The sequence below is a fragment of the Podarcis cretensis genome (assembly GCF_951804945.1).
Source record: "Podarcis cretensis genome assembly, chromosome: 8".
Taxonomy (NCBI): domain Eukaryota; kingdom Metazoa; phylum Chordata; class Lepidosauria; order Squamata; family Lacertidae; genus Podarcis; species Podarcis cretensis.
The window spans coordinates 52,952,435-52,975,149 of NC_137177.1; the positions used below are offsets into that span (position 1 = coordinate 52,952,435).

The 22,715-nt window shown below is 41.8% G+C and overlaps 1 protein-coding gene across 3 annotated transcripts in view; it reads right to left on the reverse strand.

Moving 5' to 3' along the window:
• The window catches only part of ANKRD11 (ankyrin repeat domain containing 11), a 195,528-nt gene that overhangs the window by 62,349 nt on the left and 110,464 nt on the right, over positions 1-22,715 (reverse strand). For all 3 annotated transcript variants that reach the window (XM_079988691.1, XM_079988690.1, XM_079988689.1), the window contains exon 3: positions 8,617-8,761. In XM_079988691.1, coding sequence (XP_079844817.1) covers positions 8,617-8,703 — 87 coding nt within the window. In that variant the 5' untranslated portion in view covers positions 8,704-8,761. The remainder of the gene's footprint in view (positions 1-8,616; positions 8,762-22,715) is intronic.

Consider the following 22,715-nt stretch of genomic DNA (forward strand, 5'->3'; position numbering starts at 1 on the left):
GGGGGGGAAGCACTGGGACATCCGATCTCGGTGATCATGGGCAGGAGGCGGAGTTACGCTAAGACCAGACCATGTCATTACCGAGGAGGCAGGTTTAGTCGTTGTTTGAAGACTATCCCTGCCTCCGGGTCTGGCCTTGACCAGATGGATACTGGAATCAACAGGGGAAACCTACATGACCTGAAGGTGTTGCTGTGTAATGCCAGGTCAATGATGAATAAAACCACTGCCATCCACGACCTGATTGTGGATGGAGGATTTGACCTGGCATGTGTGACAGAGACCTGGTTGGAGGAAGCAGATGGGCCTGTCCTTGCCGCTGCTTGCCCACCAGGTTTCTCTTACGCACAGCAACCCAGGTCATGTGGGCGGGGAGGGGGGGTTGCAGTGATTTTTAGGAAGTCACTAGCTTGCACCAGGCGTCCTACTGGGAAGATCCAGCTTTCTGAGTGCATGTTCTGGAAGTTGGGCAATAGGGGCAGTACAGGATTCCTTTTGGTGTACCGACCTCCACGCTGCACCAAGGACTCCCTGTCTGAGCTGCTTCAGGTCATGGCGGATTTTCTCCTGGAGACACCTAGTTTGGTTGTCCTAGGAGATTTTAACATCCATGCCAACACGACCTTACAAGGGGCTGCTCGGGACTTCGTGGAAAGCATGGCCTCCATGGGGCTGTCCCTGAATAAGTTTGGCCCAACTCATAGTCATGGACATGCCTTAGACCTGGTGTTCACCTCTAGTGACGTGGGTGATCTGACACTAAGTAAAAGAGAAACAAAAGAAGTACCATGGTCAGATCACTTCCTGGTGCAACTGGACTTCTCCGCGACCCTTCCCCTCTGCAGGGAGGTGGGACCAATTCGGATGGTCCGCCCCCGCCACTTAATGGATCCAAGTGGTTTCCAGAGAGTGGTAGGGGATGCTTTATCCCATGTTGATGGCCTTTCAGCTGATTCCCTGGTGGCCCGCTGGAATGCGGAGTTAACCAGGGCTATCGACTGTCTGGCTCCGAAGCGCCCTCTCCGATTGCATGGAGCCCGGACAGCTCCGTGGTTTTCTTCGGAGCTGAGGGCGATGAAACAATCGCTGAGACGGCTAGAGCGTCGGTGGCAAAAAACTCACTCCGAATCTGACCGGACACAGGTTAGAGCTCAACTTCGAGCCTACCAAGTGGCGATAGCGACGGCGAAGAAGACTTTCTTCACCGCCTCTATTGCATCTGCAGAAAATAGTAGCAGGAGACTCTTTCAGGTGGTTCGTAATTTAACAGAACCACCTTTACCACCGGGGCCTTGTAAAGACCCCAAGATCTCCTGCAACGATTTTGCAAAGTTTTTTGCAGATAAAATCACTCATATTCAGAAGGAGCTAGACACCACCGTGGGAGCAGTGCCGGGGCGGGAGAGTGCTAGAGCTCTGTCTGGTCAAGTTGCATGGAATCAATTTCAATCCGTTACCCCCGAGGATGTGGACAGTCTGCTTGGACGCGTGAAACCAACCACCTGTCTCCTGGATCCTTGCCCATCCTGGCTAATAAAAGCAAGCCGGGAAGGGCTGGGCGATGGGCTCTGCGGGGTGGTGAATGCTTCCCTCTGTGAGGGAACATTCCCAGATCCGCTGAAAGAGGCGGTCATTAAACCGCTTCTTAAAAAACCATCTTTAGACCCGGCCAGTATGGCCAACTATCGCCCAGTCTCAAATCTTCCTTTCTTGGGCAAGGTGATTGAGCGCGTGGTTGCTGAACAACTCCAGGCACGCCTGGAGGATGCGGACCATTTGGATCCCTTCCAATCGGGATTCAGGCCTCACCATGGGACTGAAACTGCCTTGGTCGCGCTGGTTGATGATCTCCAGCGAGCTAGGGACAAAGGTGAGAGTTGTTTCCTAGTTCTGCTGGATCTCTCAGCGGCCTTTGATACAATCGACCATAACATCCTTCTGGCACTGTTATACAGTGGTTTCGCTCCTTCCTCCTCGGCCGTGTTCAGAAAGTGGTGGTGGGGGATGAGTGTTCAGACCCCTGGGCCCTCACTTGTGGGGTGCCTCAAGGTTCCGTCCTCTCCCCCATGCTCTTTAACATCTATATGAAGCCGCTGGGAGAGATCATCAGGGGGTTTGGACTGGGTGTTCATCAATATGCAGATGATACCCAGCTCTACCTCCCTTTCAAATCAGAACCAGTGAAGGCGGTGAAGGTCCTGTGTGAGTGCCTGGAGGCGGTTGGAGGATGGATGGCGGCTAATGGATTGAGGTCGAATCCTGACAAGACAGAAGTACTGTTTTTGGGGGACAGGGGGCGGGCTGGTGTGGAGGACTCCCTGGTCCTGAATAGGGTAACTGTGCCCCTGAAGGACCAGGAGCGCAGCCTGGGAGTCATTTTGGACTCACAGCTGTCCATGGAGGTGCAGGTCAATTCTGTATCCAGGGCAGCTGTCTACCAACTCCACCTGGTACGCAGGCTGAGACCCTACCAGCCTGCGGACTGTCTCGCCGGAGTGGTGCATGCTCTAGTTATCTCCCGCTTGGACTACTGCAATGCGCTCTACGTGGGGCTACCTTTGAAGGTGACTCGGAAACTACAACTAATCCAGAATGCAGCAGCTAGACTGGTGACTGGGGGCGGCCGCCGAGACCACATAACACTGGTCTTGAAAGACCTACATTGGCTCCCAGTACGTTTCCGAGCACAATTCAAAGTGCTGGTGTTGACCTTTAAAGCCCTAAACGGCCTCGGCCCAGTATACCTGAAGGAGCGTCTCCACCTCCATCGTTCTGCCCAGACGCTGAGGACCAGTGCCGAGGGCCTTCTGGCAGTTCCCTCATTGCGAGAAGCAAAGCTACAGGGAACCAGGCAGAGGGCCTTCTCGGTCGTGGCGCCTGCCCTGTGGAACGCCCTCCCATCAGATGTCAAAGCAATAAATAACTACCTGACATTCAGAAGACATCTTAAGGCAGCCCTGTTCAGGGAAGTTTTTAATCTGTGATATTTTAGTGTATTTTTGGTTTTTATGGAAGCCGCCCAGAGTGGCTGGGGAGACCCAGCCAGATGGGCGGGGTACAAATAATAAATTATTATTATATATTATTATATAAAGTCACTGATACCACATGGGCATTCAAGAGTAGTGCTAGGTCAAGAAGCACCCCAAGCTGTGAACCTGCATCTTCAAGGAGGGAGTATGATTTCATTCAAGGCTGGTTGTACACCTATCCATAGACCTACTGTTCCCCCAGATATTAGTCCTATCTTGCACAGAGTACATTTGTTCACTTCTATCCAGTACTTTATTGTCCCCAGACATTAGTTTCCTTCTATATGCTTTGAGCCCTATCAGATGTGCTACTCCATGTCTGACCCACTAGTGAGCAGCTACACAAGTCACAGCACTTTCACTTAGAAATGCCCTCACCCCCACGCCACCCAAAAGGCACACCTAGCCTTATACACTGTCAATACTGTGTTGCCAGGTGAAAAACGGCCTTTGATGATGGTGGCACCTGCTGACAGAGTTTTGTTATTTGTGTTGTTGCTAATGCTGAAATTTTGCTGGCTGCTGCTACTGCAATACCATGTTTTTGTTACTGTTCTATTTATATTTCAAACATAATGTTCACCACTTTGAGGGGGTTTTGCAAAGGAAAGGTAGGGTGCACATTTTCAAAATAAAATAGAAGGGTGCTTGTACTTAATTATGAAGTGTAAAACACAGGCTGCAAGAGGCAAATTGTGTGGACAAGGGTGAGTGATGAACTACTTGCCTAAGTCTCAACCAACAAGACAAACTAGTTCACATGATTACTGAACAAGATAGACTAAGGGCAACCAATATGGTGTTCATGGAAAACAACTCCCACCATTTCTGACCACAGGCCATGCAGGCTGGGATGATGGAAGCTGAAGCCCAACAACATCTGGAGAGCATTATGTTGGCTATGCCTGGGACAGACTTCTACAGTGATTGGCCCCAAGTCCCCTTACGTACCCTGTAAGCCACTCAAAAGAAGATTCCTGTGCAACTCCCCACAAACAATGCACAACATATGGAATTTTGCTATTACAAGAAGTGATGGTAGCTGAATGTTCAAAAGGCTATAAAAGAGGATTAAACAGATTCAAGGAGGACAGGTATATTAAGCAGTTATTGGTCATGGTGGCTATATGGCAACTCTATGTTCAGACAAGGATGCTACTGTAAACCAGTGACTAGAGAGCAAATATGAGAAAATGCTATTGCCTCCATGTCCAACTTGTTGCTTCCTGTGGGCATCTGGTTGGCCACTGTGGGAAGCAGGATGATGGACAAGATAGAATGTAACAGTGTACCAGACTAAGAATCTAACAGAAAAGTCTATACCTAAGAATGAAGTGCATGTATTATGAATTCCATAATGCTGAGCATTGGGAAAGACTGGTGACTTCATACCCTGTTTGTGTACTTTCTAGAGCCAGTGTGGTACAGTGGTTAGAATGGCAGATGAAGACCAGGGAGACCTGAATTCAAATCCCCACTCAGCCATGAAACTCTCTGGGTGACCTTGGGACAGTCATGACAACCTCATAGGGTTGTTTTTATAACAGGAATCAAGTAAACCACTTTGTGTTCCTTGAAATTATTATTATTCAGACAAAGGGCCTTCTCAGTAGTGGCGCCCGCCCTGTGGAATGCCCTCCCATCAGATGTCAAGGAAATAAGCAGCTATCCTATTTTTAAAAGACATCTGAAGGCAGCCCTGTTTAGGGAAGCTTTTAATATTTAATGCTGTATTGTTTTCAGCACTTGATTGGGAGCCGCCCAGAGTGGCTGGGGAAACTCAGCCAGATGGGCAGGGTATAAATATTTATTATTATTATTATTATTATTATTATTGGCAAGGCAGGGTAAAAATGGATTGGAACCAATTCATTTGGTTGGCTACTATGGGAAAGAGGATGAAGGACTAGATCGATCTTTGGTCTAATCCAGCTGGTCAAGACAGCGGCATCACAAGTTTTATCCTAAAAGTTGAATTACTATTACATGCCTGCTTGTGGGCAACACAATTCTGATTCTCTTTGCACTTCATCCAGGATGCTAGTTTCACTTTGAAGCTTAAAAACCAATGAACTTTCCAGTATGTTTTGAAAGCTTTGCATAACAGGCTGGTGGAAATCCCCAATCCCAGCTGTGCTGCAACAAGGCAAGTTCCACAGTAACATTCTGGACTATAACTACTCAGAGAAATGTACAGCAAAGCTAAAAAGGTAATGCATTGTACCCCACCTCTCCTGAAGACAAAATTGTAAGCCAAAACAATTCCCAGCAGCATTTGCACCTCCTTTTTAACAACACTCTGAAGTGGAAACATCCTTTAGAATGTAATGTTTCTTCTGTGGCTGGAATAAGTACATCAGATTATAGGCTCATGACGACGGTTAACACATGCTCTACAGATGTGTATTCATCAGCTTCACTGTGCTGAGTGTGTGTAGGGAATAGCTCTCACATGCAGCCCCAAACTCTAAAGGCTGATTCATATATCCTTGCAACACTGTGGTTGTGACTACATGAGACTGTAAATATATGAGTTGAGCTTCCATACAGGATAGCCAGATTATGTCAACATTTATATTCTGCAAATTCTTAGTGCCCAAAGATTGCATAGCAACCATACAATCGAGCTGTCCTACCTGAGAAGCAAGCATAGCTCGAAGACCCCCACTGCCTGTGCCTTTGCCATGCTCCTCATCCATGGCATCTTCCTCTCTAATGAACCTTACAACTACAAACTCCTCAGCGAACTGACCTTTTCAATGACACTCTATAAAGTGTCATGTACATTAAAGTTGCAATTCACACAATTAAATGAAAATAATAATGATATTTAAGTCAGCTTTCCCCCAAACCAACACTGCACTGCAGCAATGAAGTTCTCAGGTGCCTTCAATATCAGAGCAGGAAACTACTGTTTAAGGTTGGAACCCTCTTCCCTGCCCTTTGACTCAATAAAACTAAGAAAATGTCAGGGTCTGAGATAATTTGCCTAACTGAGGCAAAGTGGAAAAGTAACAGCAGAATGAAGAGAAGCTGAGAAGGAAAAAACCAGTCACTCCATTGACTCAACTTGGTTGCATGTAACCATTAAGCCAAATTCTGTGAAATTGCAGTGAGATCTCACATAATGCCAGCACTATTTTGCTGCAAAGGCTGACGTTTCCAATTGGACAGATATGTGTGTGATTGCTGCAGAATGTCATAAGAACAACTGAATTTAGGAGGAACCTAGAATGGTACTTCAGTCATGAATAAATGTGATCTGAACTTCTTAATCCATTTCTATCAGAGCTGGTATCCCACAATGCAGCTAGGTTCCAAAAATTCTTCACTCTGCAAGGACAACACACGCACTTTTACTTCCAACACCACAGCCCCTATCACTGCTTTCAGGCCCTTTGGCTCCACAAACGCAGTCTTGGAATAGTATTCACAGCAGTGAATCTGAGACAGCTGAAGTCATGTAAGCAGAGAGGCCTTTAGGAAGTGTTGACAAACACAAGATAAATTAAAAGCTATGCTCCCACACAGCAATCCCTGGAAGCAAAGGTCTAATGGCCAACTCCCTTTCCCCTTAGTCATTGTTTCAGCTCAGAGCACTAAAGTTAAATAGAAAGCAATGATATGTTGGTGCAGTCTCCTTCAACCAATTAACTAAGCTCTAAAGCTCAGTCCCTTTGGAACCCTAGACTGAACACTTTACAGGTTGAGAAGTTCAGGGATAGGAATGCAGGGACACTCTATTCTATTATTCTTGCTAAACCTTGTCAAATCTGCACTGTTGTATACGGTGGGAAAGTCATTTTAATCACATCCAGGTTATTTTATTACAAAACTAGTTATTGTTCGCAGTGCTCCTGAGCCTGAAAAGTCGCACGTCAGGACTGCTTCATATGACACATTTTAGCTACATTGGTAAAGAGGAGCATCTTCAAATATTAATGTGTGCATACTGGCCCTTCCACAAACCCCAAATTCATGTAGGTAGGAAAATATGTCATGTATAATGTACCCTCACAGGTAATGGAATGCCTTTTGATTCATACTATCATATATAAACATCAGCTTCTCAACTATGAGTAGGAGCAACAAAACCTAGCCTGAAGTTAGAACAGGTTTTTCTTCTCAGCTTTTATTAATTTTAAATTTTGACATGTAGCTTTATCTTTCGAAAAAGACACGATAAATGAAATAGGGCAAAAAAACAAAGCAGAACAGAAACAAATCAAGTGTGCAGCATACTTTCTTAATGCAAAAGCCTTACACCACACGAAACTGGTATTTCCCTTTGCAACTTCCTGCACTCATAATTCCTGGGTTTCAGCTTTATTTTGCACAAAATGATTTAGGCCACACTGGCACTTTCTCCTTATGCCAATCAGTTAACACTAGGCAGCTGTGCCTCAACATTCAGGTCTCCTTTTGCTACCTTTCACAACCATCTTGACAGATTCTAAGCTCTACTCTAAAAGACAGGGTGGATATTCATTTACTGAACACCATTTCAGAACAATGCAGTGATGAATTCACTACCAAACAAACAAATCAACAGACGCAAGCAGTAGGTGAGGCCTAAAGACAGAAAGCTTCTACCTAACTAAAACAATAGTTCGCAGCTAGTAGTAGGGTGAAGGAGGAAGTATCACAGCGTACCTTTTCTACCTTAATTCTTGTTGCTTTCTCATTCTCAGCTATGCTATGGACCATGTGGGGGAAGTTATCAACTTAATGTAGCATCACCTAGATCAGTGGGTCTCAAGCTTTTTCCCTCACACACCACTTGAAAATCGCTGAGGGTCTTGGTGGATCACTTAATCATTTGTCTGCCTGTTGTAGCAAATGTAATTCCATAGAATTCAAACTGTAATGCAATAAAATAAAAGATGTTTTTGATTTTTTTTATTTCTATACAGCTTTATATTTTTAATAAAAATCTCAAAGCGGTTTACAGCATATTAAATCAATAAAACAATAGCCAGGCGATGTTCCTCCGGCTTCATGAGGAGCCTCTTTTGTAGGGCTGGGTGAGTCTGGGCCTCACCCCCTAGGCCAGGTGGAAAGGGCCTTGCAGGGAGCGGCCTTCACCCCTCACAGCTAGGCGATGCTCCTCCAGCCTTACGAGGAGCCTCTTTTGTAGGGCTGGGTGAGTCTGGGCTCTACCCCCTAGGCCATGTGGAAATGGCCTTGCAGGAAGCGGCCTTCACGCCTCACAGCCTTATTTAATAAAATAAGCAATTAAAATGTCATTAAAAATTAGCACAAATATTTAATAATATGGATATACTCATTGCTGTCTTCAACTACAAATCCATAGGCATGCCAGAGACTACTTAAACAAAGCTTATGGACCACTCATGGCCCATGGACTACTATTTTTTTTTGGGGGGGGGACAGACAAATGGGACATAATCTAAAATAAATTAAGGAAAGGTATTCTGTTTGGTAGTTCACAGGAGGTAATCAGCACAGCATACACAGAAGTTTGAGAACACAGGCCTGTTGTGCTACCATCTCACTATAAAACAAAAACACTACGGGGGGGGGGGGGAGTACGAGGAAGACAAGTATACTAAAGGCACAGTACCTTTTTCCCTGTTTGTTTCTCCACCATGTCGTTGCTGAGAGAGAAATCTTCCAGTTGTGGTGTTTTAGAACACCCACCCTTGGGCATCGTTCTGCCTTCCTTACTTGGCCTTCATTTATGCTGCCATCGCTTCATCATCAACAGTCTGCAATGATAAAGGAAATACACAGATGTTCAAGCCACAGCTAACAAAAAGAGGGGGTGAGGCATAGTAATTGTTGTTTTAATGAACTGAAGTACTGTGCTGGCATTCCCAGAGTATTGCAAATTCCCAAAACAGGAGTTGAAAGAGAGTCAGGAACCAACATGGTCTTCCTTTGTACTGATAGAAGATAGACAACAGTCCCTCAAATACCAACTGTGAATACAGATGTACCCTGGAAGTTGAACGGAATTCTGAAAAGTTCAGAAACCAAGGCACGGCTTCCGATTGGTTCCTGATTGCGCAGGCGTGCCAGAAACAATAGCCACACCACATGTTTGGTTTCCAAAAAAAAGTTTGAAAACAGGAACACTCACTTCCAGTTTTCAGTCATTCGGGAACTAGAACATTTGACTCCCAAGGTGTTCAGGAGCCGAGGTACAACTGTAATACTTTATGGTTCCTTTAGACATTATAGCTCTCAGGGACAGGTATTCGGTGCCCATAGAGTGACCAAAGTTATCCAAAAACTTTCTTTGTGTTGACACACATAAAGACTTCTGTGATACCTTGGTGTCCTATGCACATGGTTAAGGCAATTAAAACTTAATCTGCCTGATTCTCACATGACTATCACATAAAGCAATTTGTGAACTGCAATCTGCCTAAGAAATATGTTTCTTATGCAGAACCATTTCTAGATTGAAGCAAAGATGGTAAACCATAAAAGCAACTTCTAATATTCTCAGCAGAGTTAATATGCAGCCTTCACTTTCGGGTCAGTATTGCCTTTGTATATAAGTCTGGGTGAGGCACAATTTAGAAGCACAGCAACAAAACTCTGTTGCCTCTGCTATGAGTTGCTTAGTTACAGGGTGGAAAAGACAACTGACACCTGCAATATACAATAAGAAGTGTGCATTGTAACAGATCTGAAACATGGTATACAGCCATATTTATCATTCCCCTGAGGTAAATATCTTATGAGCAGTCAATTAAGTGCTAGTGTAAAGTTCTTACTCTACGTTAGAGCTACCACACATCTGGATTTTCCTGGACATTGCCGAAATTTCAAAGGTGGAAGTTATGTCTGGGGGAATTTCCAAAAGGCAGCACTTTGTCCTGGATTTTATGCATGTCAGTTGAAAAATTGCAGGTTCTTTTGGCGTTTTTGTAAAAAAAAAAAAAAATAGCTCAACAACTTTGAGGTTTTCCTTTAAAAAAACAAACAATTTTGGGGGTTTCCTTAAAAAAGCTAAACAACTTTTGGGGTGTCTTGGTTTTTACTTTTTGAAATATGGCAACCCTACACTACTTGCCATGAAGCAGAAATGCTGAAATGGTCACTGGAAAAATCTAACTGCCACCTGATAAGATAGACACTATTTAGCAACATAGCTACATAAACAGCAGGGTTTTATTTCCCTTTTAAATAAACAAATAAAGGAAATGGTCCAGGAACAGGGAAACTCCCCATTTCACTGTCAGTGAGGAACAGGTTTGGTAAAGGGGAGAGACAATGAAAACCAAAAAGTATCCCCTCCCCAAATATGAGTTTTAAAATCTGGGGAAACTGACAAAAACCTGAGGGAAATTGGATGGAAAGGAGTGGCTTTTGCAGCGTCTGGCCCCAATATAAGAGGTCAAAAGCCTAAACAGCTTTCTACTCAGCAACTTTCATCAGCAGTGGGTACATCATCGAGTCCTACATAAAGTCTTTCTTTTTTCCCCCAATCCACCCCAAGGCTTGGGTGGACCCTATACATCATACATCCAAAATGCTTCATGTTCCCGCTTTGGGCAGCAACATGAGAAATTCATCAAACCAAAACATCACCTTCATACATAATGTTAGCTTAAGTAGGATATCAAACACAGAAGAGAGCACACATGTAGCTGTACTAAAGAAAAAAAGAAAAGAGAAAAGCACAACAATCCCAAACTGACCTGCTTAACTTAACTAACTCCAGAGAAAGAACACAGTGAGTTATGATCATGCTAAGCTTCCTCAAATACAAATATTCACTATAAAATATTCTATAGAACAGCAGCAGTAGTGATTTCACTTACAGTCTGAGTGAGCATCGCATGACTTCAGCCAGACATCTAGTTTACTCTTATTGCAAGAGCTCTTGCCCAATTATGACAACTCTTTTTTAAGAAGAAAAAATGCTATCATACAAAACTGAACCCTAAAAAACATTAACTTGATAAAATCCCTACACCCCTGTCCTCCCTAATGAAAGACAAATTACCGGTAATAATTCCCTAGAATGGCTGGTGTTGGGTAGACAAGCAGGATGTAAACAATGAATCAAATAAGCAAACAAATCCAGTTACCAAAATTCAGCAAACGAAAAGTGTAATGATGACTTCAGAAGATATTCAGACAGACACTCTTTTCATGTGTCTGAAGTATGGATTCAGCATTCCAATGGAACAGCAAGAAGAAACTGACAATAATATGTAAATAATCTATATCTCTGTAAAGGTTCCATGCACACTGTTGCTGCTACATTCCCACCCCCCACCCCCAAAAAAAAGTCAAGACTGAGGATGCAATGATAGTGATAAGATAGGGAGAGATCAAATTAATTGAAAGACATGTGTAGCAACTACATAGCAACTGTGTAAAAAGAAATAATCTTTACAAGTAAGTATGGCAGTCAGATCCTTTCTCACCAACCCCTCAACTCTTCACTAAACCCATCTTTTTTGTTCTGAAGTTACCAGGCCTGCTTGAAAAATGATTGACTTACCAACCTCTATAGCAGGCATGGCCAAACTTGGCCCTCCAGCTGTTTTGGGACTACAGTTCCCATCATCCCTGACCACTGGTCCTGTTAGCTAGGGATGATGGAAGTTGTATAGGAAAGGTTCTGACTGGATGACAAACAACACCTTATGGAACCTCCATCTCAGGAATGAGCAGAACCAATTCCAGTACCTAAACTGGAATTAAGAGGCAGTAGCTAATATAGTGCCCTCTAAATGTTGTTGCTGGACTGTAACTCACATCATCCCTGACTACTGACCATGCTGGCTGGGGCTGAACAGCTGGAGTCCAGCAACATCTGGAGGGCATCACATTTCCTACCCTTCAAGTAAGATTGCCTTCGTATATTCAATGCCATGAACATAATAATCAACTGAAGGGGAATGGTGCAGGGTGTGTATTTCATTTTGTATGTTATAATCTGAAAGGCCGGCTGCAGGGTCAATTAACAATCACTTTCAGTGCACTGCTCCTTGCTTAAATGGCTTTTGAGGTCTTCTCTTGCTAAATCAAACAGTGAAAGTATGTTGTCTTCTCTTCACTCTATGCTACTCAGGCATTCATCTTTAGATAAGCAACCCCCCACCAGTACCTAATATGAAACCAAAGGTGGATAGTTCACCCCAGAGCCCTTTGACGGGAAGTTGCCATTATATCCTACACCTTTTCTTAAACTTCTTTTTTAAAAGTCTAATCTATAATCTAGGACTCAAAGTAAATTAGCAAACACAGAAGAAATGCTAGGTGTATGGTATTTGTTAGCTTGGGAAAGGAGTTGTACCACCTTGACTGTTGTATGCAAACAGCCACAAACTGATAGCACAGCCAGGAGCATAATAAATACCCAAAATAACTTGGCCTCAGCTGATGCCAATTCAGATGCAGGCTACATTGAATATTAGCATGTGTACTAAACTCCTTTGGCCACACAGTTAAGGTAACATAAAAAGAAACATGTGGGAAATGGGACCCAGGACATTCCATCCTCTCAGAGGCTCAGTCACTGACAACCACATCCAAATGAGGATTCCAATTCAAAATGAACCGTAGGCATTTGCCCATGCACGGAGATCAATTATGATTTTTATGATTTTTAAAAATCTGTTTGCTCTGGATGTCAATGTGGCCATTTGTTACCAGGGTACACACCTATTTTACAGGGAGCTTTGAAACCGAGTTCACTAAGAGAAAGTCAAAAGGATGCCAGATTAATTCCGCACCCCTTCTGTTCATGTAGCTGACTCATTACACTTGGAAAGCTGGTTGCCTCTTCATGTAAACAGAGCACTGGCCTATTTAGCAGCTTGGAGGGAGTATTATATTTGCACAACAATTACCAGCAGTGCCTGCAATCCCCATTTTGTTTTACAGCACATTGTTAAGGAGTTTGAGGTGAGGGGAAAGAAGAGACAACAAATGCTCACTTTGTACAACTGCACTCCAGCTAAAAAATGTGAGGGCCCATGTTATACAAAACCTGGCCCAAATCCCTTCTAACCCCCAACATGGGTAGGCTAGCATTTCTATTATCTACTTTTCAGAATTCTGTTTCCTGTGCTGGAACTCTGTCATCAAACAGTTCTGTTTTCTAAACAGCTAACTTAGCTCCTTGAACCAGAGAATTTAATGGCTGTCAGAAAATAAGGAAGCAGGAGACCAAGTTGGCTCAGAAACATTATATAATCCTCCACACATCTAAGAAACAGCAAAAGAAGCTGTTTCATTTTCAAATAATTTTTATATACTGGTTTCAACAAGATCTCTCCAGGGAGGAATGGTACGAAGGGTGCATGGGGTAAGGGAAAAGTCTTCCTGAGACATAACAGCACATAAATCAAAGCTGCCTGCTTATTTGTGAAACCTTATTATGGTCAGGCTGATATAGGTAAAGCTGGATATGGGACTAACATCTGAGCTGTCATGTGCAAGCTATTTCTGTTCCTGTTGCCCTTCCCAACCAAGCATTATCATCTTCTCTTAAATATCATTAACATCCTTTTTTTAAAATCAAAGAGGCTAGGAAGCAGCAAGTTTACTTTTTTTAGCTCCCTTTGTTCATCTGATCGCGTGCACCCCACCACCAAAAAGCAATCTCATCTGAATCCCCTCTAGAAAGCACCACAGAGCTTTCAGCAGAAGGGCAATCTCAAAAACAACAGATGAGTTTTCATGTGCTAGTTCTAACTCTAATTTGCATGGTATTGTATAGGGGTCATTTACAAATGCTTAAGTTAACCCAAGGAATTCATTGCCAAAATATTGTGTGGTGGCTAGTCCCATAAGAACCACAAAACTGTTCTCACATGCCAGTGACATTTCTAGTCATCTTGGCTCTCTCTCTTTTCAAGCAATAGCTCAAATTGGATATTAAATTAGACTGTAATTTAGTGGTAATTACATGACTTGATTAGATTTCAATACTTAGGTAAGTAAACTCACTACAAATATTAAATTCAGAGGAGGTTCAAACACAAGATACTGGGAATGAAGGTCCTGGAAGCATGATTCAAAACCACTGACCTAGTTATTTTGTTCCATGTAAGCTGCCTTTAGTCTAGAGCCTTATAGCAATTCACCCATTTCTCACGTGGGTTTCCTTTACTGCACATAAATAATATGCTGCCATCTTTGTAATTTGCAAGTAGTAAGGCAAATACCTCAAACACTTGTTTCATTTAATCAGATTCCAGACATTTGCCTCACTATGGGAACACAGGAAGCTGTCTTACTCTGAGTCACACCATTGGTTCATCTAGCTCAGTATTATCTACACTGACTGGACATTCCCAGCCCTTCTAGCTCAGTATTATCTACACTGACTGGACATTCCCAGCCCTTCTTGAAGATGCCAGGTGTTGAACCTGGGACTGTCTGCATACAAGACTATGGCCCCCGCCCTGATTCATTTAAGACATGGATCTAATTATTATCCAGCTAGATGTTAAAACTTGATTTGACTTTTAGAGGATGTCTGGTAATTGAGATTGTCAGCTTCATCTCTATAAATACATGCAGGAAAATATGGTTTCAAAGTAATACTGCTTTGGGAGAGGCACCTGCAAAGAACCAGAATGCCAGAATGCCATACAACATGCTCCTGTGTTTAAATTATAATCAGGAATTAAGATGAAAGATTTGAAATGCAAGTCTCTTTAGATATGATACTACAGCATGATAGGTTTCGCTTCACCAGTCCTTTATTAGGCATTACAAATATTGGCCATCATAAAAATCAATATATAAAATTTTAAAACATATACAAATAAACAGCCATGTAAAATATATAATGATGAGGATTTTCATTGTGATTTCTTCCCTCTAAATAGTGCCATTCACCACTCTAAGAGATGCTGTTGACAAAAACTAAGCATCATATGTACTACAGCAGCTATTAAAGCCTTCCATCTTAGTGTTTTGAGAGGGGGGGGAGTGCAAACTGTTCACAGGATTTGGCTGCCTCTAAAGCTGCAAATTCACTCTTGGTGTTCTGCTAAAACCAAAGAAAAAGAAAGTGCAATTCAAGTGACTTATGAGCAGAGCCATGCATGAGAACTCAAACCCCTATATTCATTTCATTGCTGCAGACTCCTATCACTGTGGGCTTCTGGATCTGCTTAAGATCCTACATACTTAGCTTTTTTAGCAAGATGTTTCCTGGTTTGTATGGGTGGAGGGCAGGCTAGACCAGAAGTCTGCCACTATGATTCAACATGCCTACATGCTAGAGCCAGGAAAAGACAAGGCTGAGAGGAAATAATGCTGCAAAGGTAATTCTGCGAAACACAATAGCATCACTGTCACAGCAGGAGGATGGCCCACATTTAGCAAAATGAGTCACTATTAAGAATGCTGAATTTTAACCTGCATTTTTTTATTCCTGATTTTAAGAAACTGGGAATTCATGTTTTACAATGAAAGGCATATGAACTAAAGACTTGTTGGCTTTTCCTTCTTTTCACTCAGCTTTACTACACAGTGCTTAGGAGATTGAAGCCCCGTGAGATTCAGCTTGTCATACTGGCTAATAGGTTTGTTTCAAGTGGATTAAGCAGCTCCTCATACCCATCCCATCTTAGACAAACTGGTTACTGTACTGCAGGCATGTGTTTTATAGTACTAAGCAATGAAATACTGTGAACCTTATTGTGATAACAAGAACAAAGAAAGAAGGGCAACACCTTCATGGCTTCAATTATTTTTCCTGAGTTTCTCATTTCCTCCTTGAGAATACACAGATACAAGGAATATAAGGAAGTATAAATTATCAACTAATTTAGCAGGTTACTGATTACAAATATGCTTACTTACCCTTCGGCTCAGTTAACTTTAGACAAACTAGTAACCTAGGTTTTTACAGACTGTGAGCCAAGCCCTATCTGTAGAGTTAAGTAATGCCACCCAGCTGATGTGAATGTTGCTTATTCATTATTTTTGTAACATTCTAAGGTAAAGGGCAAGTAAGTTTGCCAGTCCTTTAACAATATTATAAGCTTTCTTTTGTTATTTTTTAAAAAAAGAATTCCAATGGGAGTACAATTTACTGAGGAGTCTGCTCAGTTAGATGAATTTTCATGAATTTTCTCCCACATGGAAATAATTATTTGGTGGCTCTTTAATATGTGCATACAGAAAACTCAAGTGACAGAAAGTCTGTTGCACAGAAGCCAGGAAATTCACACACAGTACACATCCTCCTGCTGCTCTGTACCTTCATATGGCGTGCACTATCCTATTCTGATTCTTTTCTCGTCTAGCATGTGCACCTAGAAAAAACTGCCTCTCATATTACTTTAGAAGATAAGAAGGATCACATATCGTCTGAAATGTTCTGAAAGGGAGCTTAGAATCTCAATGAGCTTGTTTCATCCCCAAGTATGAGATACAGATCTCTGTAGAGCAGCAGCCTCACAAGAGAAAAAGAACTATCCTCGTAATGTTTAACTAGGCAATGAGACAGCAAAAGAAACGGTTGGTACTGCTGGGTTTTGGCAAGAAACTGCAAATTTCAGAGCATATGTCGTGGAAACACCATTCCACAATTCTATCATCCTTCTTCCTACCAATTTTCCTAAAAAGGCAGCCAGACTAGCATAGCTTATGAGCCCCTCACTGTTGCTGTGAATTCTCTTTCAAGAGAAAGCCTGAACGTTTGTGTTATAGTACAAATGCGATGGCCAAAGCTGGAATTCCAGAACTGAATAAAATATTTTCCCTCCTTCAAATTAAACTTGTTCCTTTTAAGCATGTTAGAAGGATTCCAAGAACTGCTTAAATGCAGCAGTTTTTGTTTGTATGTCAGTGGATTTCTTCTGCTACATAAGTTGCTCTCTGGAGAACTGGTTGTGCACTGTACCATTTTACTCCCCCACTCCAGCTATTCCTACTTCCATACATTTCCACAGCCCAATATTTTTTGTCTTCACTTATAGCTCTCACCACTATAGAAAAACAATTACATAGTACATATGCTATATATCTTCACTTTTATACTGTCACACAAGCCAAGAATCTTAGTAGTGTGCCACACATCCTCCCATAATCAAGCTATATAGAACTCTTACAATTTATCCATATGGCCATGGACACAATGGCACATAGAAAAAGGATATTGATTTTCCCCACCACACCAAACTTAATAAAAAGGTAAATTCAAAGTAAAGTATGAATATATGAAACTGCCCAGCCTTTCCCAATCAGATGCCCTCCAGATGTTGCTGGACTACAACTTCCATAATTCTTTGCCATTGGCAATGTTAGGCAGGTGTGATGGAAGCTGGATTCTAAAACATTGCAACAGCACCAGGTTGAGGAAGATTGATCTAGCACCAGAACTGAACTTGGAGTAGTACCCCAAAGTCTCAGGGATCTCCTTTCCTTGCCCTGCTATCCAATAATCCATCACTGATATCTACCCCTCCATGAAAAAAATGTTTAAGGGAAGCATGCACTATATAACAAAACAGAAAACATGTTAAACAAAAGCAGGCACACTTCTATATAAAAATAACAGACTTGCTACAATTTGCTATTTTCAAGACAAAGAATCGAGAATGCTCAGTTTTGAAAATGCCTTTAAAAGATGAATACAGCTTAACTTTCATTTAAGATACTGTTACCAGAAATCTACCTATACCTGCTCTAAGGAGAGCATCCAGCACCACCATCTCTCCTTTTCTAAACCTCTTACTGGTTGTTTAACAAAATAATGTCCTCAATTATTTAACTCTGAATTGCAGGCCTCAACTATGTTTCCTCCTTCATGAAACATTTAAATTCTGTATGTATCAATATTGTTAGCCTTCATTTCCCACAACATTGTTACAATCTGTCTCAAGAGACAATGGAAGAGTGTGCCATCAGGGGTAAAAGTCAAGTTACAGTGCCTACTATGTACTGGAGAGAAATGTTTTATTGCAGTTGTGGCAGATGAAGGCATATGGTTTCACTTTTACAGATGCACCATGTAGCTCCTCCAAGTGGTCATTTCTCCTTTGGTCACTGCTGCAGATACACAACCTGTCTGTCTGTCTCCAGGCAGCATGGTTGTCTGTAAGGGATTCACACACGGCAGAGTTAATGTTGCCAGTCTTCATGGCACAATACAGAGTTGGTCTCCCAACAAGCCTGGTGCCTGAAGCCAGCTCCCTGGAAAGCACATCCTTGGGGATCCTGCCATCTTCCATTCTGTAGACATGACAAAGCCAGCATAGACATCACTGAGAAGTTCGAACATGCTGGGAATGTGGGCTTGGGAGAGCACATTTTTGTTTGAGACTGTGTCCTGCCATGTGATGCCCAAAATCTTCCTGGCACAGCATATATGGAAGGCATTGAGGTGTCACTCCTGGTGGGTGTAACTTGCCTATGTTTCAAGTAAGGCTTGCTCACAATCTACTTAATATTAGGCTTGGGCAAATGTTCCCTTTATTTGTGGAGATGGGGGTGCTCTATAAAACAGGGGTGGCTAACCTGTGGTCTTGCAGATGTTACTGAAGTACAGTTTCCATCATCCCTGACTACTGACTATGCTGGCTGGGGCTAATAAAAGTTGAAGAATATCAGGAAGGCACAGATGAGCCACCCTGCTTTACAATAAGCTCATCAGGCAAGTGCCTTTATGTTCACCTTAACTAACATTAGATATTAAGGACCTCTGGCAAATCACTTTTGAGCTAACATACCACAACTATCAGGCTCATGGGCATTCCCTGACATGAGTACACAAAACAGTAAGTTTATTTATTGTATTTGTATCCTTTCGTTCCTCCAAAATAATAATTCTGGGGTGGATGGAGTCTGTTTATTTAAAGAATTGTTATCCTTTTCTTCAGCTGAAAATGCTCCCAGAGCGGCTTATGTACAAAATATATTAATTCTGTGTTATTCAAAATATGAAAGCACATTTTCAGGATTCCCCTCTCCCAGAGTCTCTTCAGAAAAAAATCCTAGGATTAAGAACAGCCAAGCTGGGGCACAGAGCTTGCTGACTATTAACCTCATGGAGCTTTCACAACCCCCTCACTCTATGAATGTAGGCAACTATATAGGAGGGCTGTACCAACTAAACTAAAAGTTTTGCATTCAAATCATGATGTTAACACATCCACCTACGTGCTTGATGCTGCCTTTGAAAAGAGCTCCTCTTATGATTCCAGTGCATTTTCTCTTGTGAGCACTGTTTGCAAATGATAGCAGGCTGCTGCCCCAAAGCTGATTGTGCAAACACAAGCCCTGGAAGCAGCCTGGCCCATTTCAGTTTCCTGGCAACGTGGCTAAAGCCAGCTTCATGGATCTACAAAATGAGCAAACTGATTTCATTATCTGCTTTTGCACATCATGAGGAAGGAGAAGGAGAACAAATACCTGGCACCAAAGTACATTCTGGTAATTATTAACCTGGTGTGAGTAGCAGAAGCAGTAGTAAACAGGTATACTTTGAAGTCTTGTATTCCACTATGTAGGGGGTGGGTATAGATTTCTACCTTTTAGCCCATTTGCCTGACTTTCTTTTCGAATGAGATTTTTAGCTTGCTTATCTAAAACTGCTGTAGAGCATTTACATGTAGCAGAGGGGACCAATCAATCAAAATAATCTGCAAATTTTAAAAGAATCTTTCAGGGTATTTAAATGTTATTATTTTTACACCCCATCATGTGTGTACTTGTTACTTTCTAAAAAATTCTAAAAATTCTAACCTCTATTAAAAACTCTACAGCATTTACATGTGAAGATTTTAACCGATGCATGAGCAAACTCAATAATAATGAACACAAGGCTACATACATTGCAATCTTGCAAACACACATATAAAGACCAAGAAAAATGACCAGGTATCAAATACAAATGTTGGTACAGAAGCAAGCTATTGTCCAACTGGCTTCTTTCCAAAACAATGGAAATAACAACAGTATTTTAGTATTTGTTTGCATCATGTTATTTTTCAACAAAGCAAACTGCCAGCAAGCATGAATTTCACATTACAGAATCAGTAACCACCACAGCAGTTGTTGTGATCAGTCTGTGCCCAAGTAAGATGCTGGTAGTACTTTTTCAGCCTTTTTTCAGCAAAGCCAGCTTTCAATCCAGTAGTTACACTACTTAGAACATTAATACTCCCACACAGGGATGGAAGAAAATGAGGGTCATTAATGTTCACTGCAAAGTGTTCTTATCTGCGTAGTTAGAACTATTACTGTAATAACTTTGAACAAATGCACATGCTGGTGACCAGGAACATACAGGACTAGAAATGGCAGCGTGACCCATCACTGTACTTCACTTTTTCTAATTTATGTGGATAATTACAATCACATATCTACAACCTGCTGAGTGAAATCATTTTATACACAGTGTTACAAAGTGGGACAGGAATGCTAGGAGCCATGTGGCTCCTGGGACCTAGGTGCTTGTGTTGTTGTTTTTTGCTGCCCTGCTACCAGACCAGGCAGTCCTGCAGCATACAAAAAAAGTTAAAAAACAAAATGCTGCCCGGAGAATCAGGAGATCTGCAGGGTAGAAAGGCAGCAAAAGATGTGTCTTTTGCTACAGCGCCAAACACCTGATTCACCTGACAGCGCAGCAGCAAAAATATTAATAATGTTCATTTTGCTGCCAGACAAATCAGGGGGTCTGCAAGGTACCATGGCAGCAAAGGATGTGCTGCTGCTGCTGCTGCTTCTTTTTTTGCTACCATGTTAAACACCTGATTCACCTGGCAGTTTTGTTTTGTTTTTTGTTTTGCTGCCAGGGGAATCGGAAGGTCTGTAAGTTAGCACGGGAACAAAAGATTTGTCTTTTGCTACCCCACTACCCCACCAGACACCTGATTCACCTTGGCAGCACAGCAGCAAAAAAAATTTGCGTCTTTTGCTGCTGCACTGCTGGGCAAATCAGGTGTTTGGTGGGGGGAGCACAGCAGCAAAAAGATGAGCTTCTTTTGCTGCCGCTGTGCCTGCAGACCAGCTGACTGCAGCCAGGCAGGTGGACATGCTAGGTGCTAAGGGTGGCGCCTGGGCATCTCCATTCAGTCACAAAAGGCTGGTTCCCGGTCACAAAATGCAACTGGTGCCTGGCTAATTTCAAACACTGCTTACACACAGATTCAGTGATGTTAGTACAGATCCCTACATGACACCTGGTACTAAGCTGTAGATATCTGAACATCATTGGATGCTGGTTTCAAAAGGAAGGTGCTTCAGGAAGTTAAACAAAATCTCTTCAGCTTATTATCACCTATTAGGAATGAGTTTTCTCATCATATTGCTTGAGAAACCCTAAGAAAAATACAGAAGAGGAAACAGACAATTTACCCATTCTTACGCATGCAACCTCTATAAATGGACAGACTTGGACACAAGTTACATTGACAAAAATGTAGGGTGATTTGATTAAAATCAAATCGATTTAAATGACGATTTAAATCTCTAGTCAGAAAGACTTGATTTAAATCAAATTTTTTTACATTCTTGCTGGTATAATCTTAATATTTACAACCAGATTAAGGTTTCATTTTTGGAATAATAAATTTTCAGAGTAGTTTTTACAGTTATATCAAAAATTACTGATTTGGTTATACTATTAGAAATACATAGATAGATAATTATGAAATTATTGTGAGGTTTAATAAGTTAACTGTTTACATTTGGAAAACTTTTCTGCTGTACTTTATTGGAAGGAGAAAAATACTTACTTCCTTAATAACAATTTAAACATTTTATTTAACTAAAACAATAACATTATAGCATATGTATCCATGTTTGTTAAATGATGTGGTTAAACAATTTTTTTCTAAAAAACCCAACTTAGACTAACTTCTAGCACACATGAAAAACTTAAAACTAATCCTTATTTCCTGATGAATAGCCTTTGGACTATAAGGTAACTTAAATAGAAAACTATCTTTAGAAGGATTTTTCATCCAAAAGCATTGTATTTTAAAATCTGATTTAAATAAAAAAAATCTGATTTAAAAATCCACCCTGCAAGAATGTTACTACTGTTATGTGCTTTTTCCTCAGATTTCTGTATACAGTAGTCTGCTCAAGTTCTATTTTAATTCTCAGTTCTCAAACTTTGAATTGTTTCTCTCATTTCTGGTGAGCTATCACCCTGGTAGGGTTGCCATATTTTGAAAAGCAAAAAAGAGGACACATTTGCTGATTTCTGCTTTTAACTATGGATTGCTATGGTGACTCTACCCATGAAAAAGAGGGCATGTGGCAACCCTACCTGCAGTATCATAAAAAGCGAAAGTGAGGTGGTCCTCCTCAACTTCTAGAGTTATTGAGCCCATCTCGTGTTCTACAGCAGGCATGGCCAAACTTGGCCCTCCAGCTGTTTTGGGATTACAATTCCCATCATCCCTGACCACTGGTAATGTTAGTTAGGGATGATGAGAGTTGTAGTCCCAAAACAGCTGGAGGGCCAAGTTTGACCATGCCTGTTCTACAGGGAGGCTGTAAGAAACCAGATTACTATCTATGAGATTAGACTGAAGGGAAGGATTCAGAAAGAAAAGATACATTAATTTTTTTGTAGCTGGCCAAACTAATTGGTTCCATGGCAGACAATGAAAGCCCTTTAGGGGCTAACTAACATACATTTCAGATATTCCTTTAGACCAAGACAACTATGAACTCCCTAGAAATGTATTTCACATTATAAACAAAGAAAAAGCATGA